The following is a 5231-nucleotide window of genomic DNA, read 5'->3' as shown; positions in this document are numbered from 1 at the left end:
CCACATTCCTCCCTGTACCTTTGGCCAAGGGAGCGACACTCGCTGTGTTCATGGCAGTCCAGGACCACGGAAGGGCTGCAAAGTTGTTGGCAAAGGTGTGGCTCAAAGGAAACAAAAGAAATGCTCATTTCTCTCCTCGTTTTTTTTCACTCGGGTCTTATTAGCCTCTGAGCTAGAGTTTCGTGAATGGCAGTGTCCATCTGGATATGTCTTTAGAGTGCCCAAAACCTTTAAAAAGTGGCATATGTAAAGGCATTGTCAACATATAAACAAGTTCCTGTCTCGGGAGTTGGTAAAAGCAGTATGTAAAGTTATGACTGAATGAGATCAAAGAAAAGGAAATTCTTGTTTCAGCTTGATCGCTTTCTGCACAGTGAGCCATGCAGATTCCCCACGTTCCCTGCGAGCTTGGGCCCAGACCGGCAGTGGGGGGACGGGCGTTGGCAGAGATCCTCCACCCATTCTGTGGCGCTCCCAGCAGTGCGGCAGCCTGCACGCATGGAGTTTGTGGGGTCAGTCGTGGTGTTTCCTTTACAACAAGGAGGAAAAGGAAACCCCTCAAGAGGAGGGAAAAGGATTGTAAGATTCAGGGCTATAGTGTTGTTTTTGAAGCTGATTTTAAATTTTTGCTGACTGATGACTGGGCCATGATTTCAACTATCAAGGATTGTTATTTTTTCCTGGTTCTTAATGCGCTCTTACAAACTGTAGGAAGGAAGAAACTGCAGTGGCAGGGCGTGCGGGATGTAATACTACAATACATGAGTGCAGAACCCAGGTGTATGTGCAGTATATAAGCCCTTCTTGTGTAGGAATGGATACAGTTTGCTGCCTTCCATCTCCATGTAGTTGCAGAAAATCATAGGTATGCAGAAAATCATAGGTATGTGTTACATATTCTAGGAGACAGGTATACAACTGAAGTTTATAAATAGTTTCAAAGAGAACTGAAACTTCATTTGCCTGTGTATAGCAGGTGGCTGATCTTAGACATACATACAGTAGTGCAAGATTTACAGAGGGGGAAAAGAGATCCTACAGAGTACCACTGTAACCCTTGAAAGCTTTTCTCATTGTGGTTTGTTGTGTTTGCAGAAGAGTATACTTGAGGGAGTGGAGACAAGACTGTATTTCATTGCTTTACAGAAGTACAGGGTCCTGCATTGTACTTCAGGATTGCACCATCAGTGCAGGCTGCTGTGTGGAGCTGGCCTTCTCCTTCAGTCTTCTACTGCAGAGAGCTCCTGTCAGTAAGCATTATATAAACTTACCTGCTTTGCACCTTGGCAGTAGGAGCAGAACAGAAACATGTGGAAGTTCGGTCTTTAATGAAGCCTAGTTCTCAGAGAAGCCAAGGTTGTTTTGTGGTTAAATACAAGATAGCATGACCAGTTAGAGGAGACAGTTCTTGGTTACAGTTACATTTTTCCATGTGGTTTATGATGTTGAATCTTTCAAGGGCTATGGTTTCAAACCTTATCAGCCATGAACAGCAAAGAGGCAAACCCACGTGTTGGTGCACACGCAAGCCACCTGTCTAGTGGATATGACCTACTACTTTGAAGATGTGTTTTACCCTTCTTGTGCAAGAGGTTTGCTTTGGGCCCTGGTGGCTGTTGGTTAGGACAGATCAGATCAGAAACTGGTCCACTTTGAAGACAGCTGCCCATCCTGTTGTGTCAGAGCTTTCAAGTGGCTAGCTCAGGTGGAAGTGTTAGGAGAATAGCTTCAAGTCATGCTGTGAACGTTGCCCGAATGCAATAGAGGAGCAGGTATAAAGGACTTCCACTGTGGAGCAGTGGGATGTGTCTCTGTCATTTGTACAGCAGCAGAGATCTTCTGGCCCTCTGGGAAGTTCTAGCCACTCCTGATGCCTTTTTGTAGACTAACAGTTTAAGACAGTTAATCGCAAATATGAGTTTGGTGATTTGGCTGGAATGCATCAAGAAAAGTAAATTATGTCATAAGAGAGGGAACTGTCCTGTGCCCTCCTTTTAGATTTCTGAAGTCCATTTATAGTGAATATATATATACAGAAAAAGTTCTCTAATGTGGAAAAAATCAGAATGAATGACAGCTAAAATGTAGTGAAAATTAGGTTGCTAAGTCAGTGTAATGTCTGGTGCCCTGGTGCAGTTAGGTATGGCAGTGTCACCAGCTTCCACCCCACCCCATAGCTCATTTCTAGTTTCATATGTTAGCATGAAAGTAAAGCCATTACAAACCTTTTTACAGAAGAGGGGGAATAAAGAAGTCATCTTTGTGGGTATTCTTCAAACTGCAGGGATCTACTGGAGCAAGGGCAAGTCTTACGGCCAAACTACAATCGTTACACAGTGTAGACTTCCATGAAAACCAAGGAGGATTTTCCCAGGCATTTAGCCTTGCAAAAAGTAGATAGGAATAACTTAATTCCTAACCAGTAAGTCTGTTAGGTCTTTTGAAAAGAATGTCTTGGTTTAGAGTCTTAACTGGAACTGCTGGGGAGGCTCCTTCAGTTAAAAAGAAGAAAAAAAATAGAACCTCCGTGTATTTCTTTTTAAGGGCATACAAAATATACTTCCTCCTATTTCTAAAACAAATCCACCCCTCCAGCTGTGCATCTAATCAGTAAACGTGGCAGCCCGTGTGGCACGGCCGATTAACTTACCCCTCAGACACGGGGAGTAGTGGAATGGGGCACGGGGCATGGCAACACGCGTTACTCAGCACTTGCCATCCTGCCAAAGCCTTGAGGTGCTTTCTACGTGAGGGATTCCTGTTGCAGCCAGTGGGACTTCTTACATTGCTTTACAAAGTTTAAAAAAATACAGCCCACATGCACAAAAAGATTTCTCCCACAGTCTTGAGGCTGAGACTCTGCTTGGCCTCAGAACTGAGTGACATGTGCTTCCTTGTTGTTCCCTCACCTGTAAATGTGAGAGTAAATGAATGCAACGGCTGCTCAGCTCTTGGCCTTTTCCCTGCTCCCACTACCAAAAGCAGCTGCAGGTTTTGTAATTAGGAAGCTTAATAGCATACCTGATCCAGTGGTAACAACTTCTCTGTGAGCATTAACCCGAGATAGATGCAGGTCAGTCCCCTTGGCAGCCGCTATGGCTTTGTTCTCTGCCTGTGTATATACACGTGGGTGTATGCGTGTGCGTGTGTGTGTGTGTGAATAATGAGGTACTAAGTGTTTAGAACATCAAAGTCTTTCTATGTCTTTTATCTTAAAAACCAGTTAACAAGAAAAATACATCTCCACTGGTGTTCAGGAGCAGCAAGATGTCATGATTATTACTCCTGTTCTCAGCTCCTCTTTCAGCCTAACTTTTCCTGTTTCTCTTTCGTGTCTACTTTGAAACTTCTTTGATGTTCAGGAGTTAGTCCAGCTGTAAACTCTGGAGACTTGAGCTTGATTTTTCATTGCTACACATTTCCTGGATCATCTGTGGCAGGTCAGTGATGCTAAGGTTCCTCAGCAGAAGATGTATGTTTCTATAGAGCTGTAAGGTTCTAGCTACTGGGCTTTCTGTGCCTCCTGTATCCATGTGCCATAGGGTCACCTAAGGTAGGGAGCATGAAGGTGATCATTTCATATGGTAACAAAGGCCGTAAGGGTCTTAGACACAAAGGGTAAGGTTGTAGGCAAGAATGAAATTGTAAGTATTAACCATGTGGATTTATGTTCTAGGTGCGTTCCCTTCAAGCCACATTTGGAGAATTTGAATCCATGATGAAAATTGCGCAGCAGAAGCAGGAGGTTACTGAGAAGGCTGTTAAACAAGGGGAGAGTGAAATAAACCGGATCAGTGAAGTGCTTCAGAAGCTGCAGAATGAAATTTTGAAAGACTTGTCTGATGGCATCCACATGGTGAAGGATGCGAGGGAACGAGACTTCACATCTCTGGAAAACACAGTGGAAGAGAGACTAACAGAGCTAACCAAGTCTATAAATGATAACATTGCTGTATTCACTGAAGTCCAGCAAAGGAGCCAAGATGAAATCAACAATATGAAAGCAAAGGTGGATTCACTAGAAGAGGCCGATGTGTATAAACATGAAATTAAGGTGCTAAAAGATGCTTTTGATGAGATGCAAGCATCCATGAAAACCAAAGAAAAGGACATAGAGACCTTGAAGAGTACAATAGACTCCATGGAGTCTGATGTGTACACTGAAGTGAAAGAGCTAGTCAACCTCAAACAAGAACATGAGAAATTCAAAGAAGCTGCGGACACTGAACACCTTTCATTAAAAGCTTTGCAAGAGAAAGTTCTGAGAGCTGAGGATTCTATTATGCAGCTCCCTAGTGACATTAAAAGACTCGATGAAGATTTACTGCAGGTTAAAGCTGACCTCAGCAAATGGGAAGAAAATGAACTCTTCAGAAAAGCATTAGAAACTTTTGGGAGGGACAGTGAAGGCGTGGAGTCTCGACTGAGGCACATACAAGACAGTCTGGAGTCTCTGACTTCTGTTGTTGCTCAAAACAGTGAAAAGTTGCAGTCTTTCCTCTCTAAGGGGGCAGAATATGAGAATAAGATCCGTACCCTAGAACAAAGCATTGCTACTCCTCAGGGAACCTCAGACGCGGACATAACTTCAGTCAGAGACATTCTGAAAAATCTTGGTGAATCGCAGACCTCTCTGTACAATGACGTGGAAGACCTGAGGAGAAGCATCAGTGACCTGCCATCCACCAGTGCTCTTCAGGATGTCCAGAAGCAAATTAGTGCTTTGTTGGACCAAGGAAATCTTCAGATGGGTCAAGCACATCCTCAAGGCTATCTTGAAAAATTTTCTTCTGTGGAGGGTTCTGTAGATGAACTGAGATCTTCTGTCAGCCAGGTTGATTCTGATTTGAAAATGATAAGAACTGCAGTGGATAGTTTAGTCTCCTACTCAGTGAAAATTGAAAACAATGAGAACAACTTGGAGTCTGTGAAGAGCTCAATAGATGACCTGAGGAATGATCTGGAAAGGTTGTTTGTGAAAGTAGAAAAAATACACGAAAAAGTTTAGGCAGCAGTGCTCCTTATGCAAATAACAGATTAAGGAGAATAGCTTTTGTATGCCCAGTTTTTTACTCTTTTTAAAAGCAATTTGATACCTCCAAAAAGAATAAGAATACTTTAATAATAGAAACGGTTCTGCATATTTCCTTTATTTCTCTTTTGTGTAGTGTGTGTGTGGTTGTTTTTTTTTAATTTTTGTTTGTTTGTTTTTTAAAATTTTGTTTTAAGAA

The 5231-nt window shown here is 42.7% G+C and overlaps 1 protein-coding gene across 1 annotated transcript; it reads left to right on the top strand.

Moving 5' to 3' along the window:
- Nucleotides 1-3676: 3676 nt before the first annotated feature.
- CKAP4 (cytoskeleton-associated protein 4) lies at nt 3677-5008 on the top strand (the record flags this gene model as incomplete). The annotated part of the gene is made up of 1 exon (XM_008940308.1): nt 3677-5008. A coding segment is annotated over one exon (1332 nt), but the record flags the coding sequence as incomplete, so codon positions are not given.
- Nucleotides 5009-5231: the final 223 nt, after the last annotated feature.

Source organism: Merops nubicus, unplaced genomic scaffold (genome assembly GCF_000691845.1).
Source record: "Merops nubicus isolate BGI_N331 unplaced genomic scaffold, ASM69184v1 scaffold52995, whole genome shotgun sequence".
NCBI lineage: Eukaryota > Metazoa > Chordata > Aves > Coraciiformes > Meropidae > Merops > Merops nubicus.
This window is presented reverse-complemented; position numbering and strand designations above follow the sequence as displayed.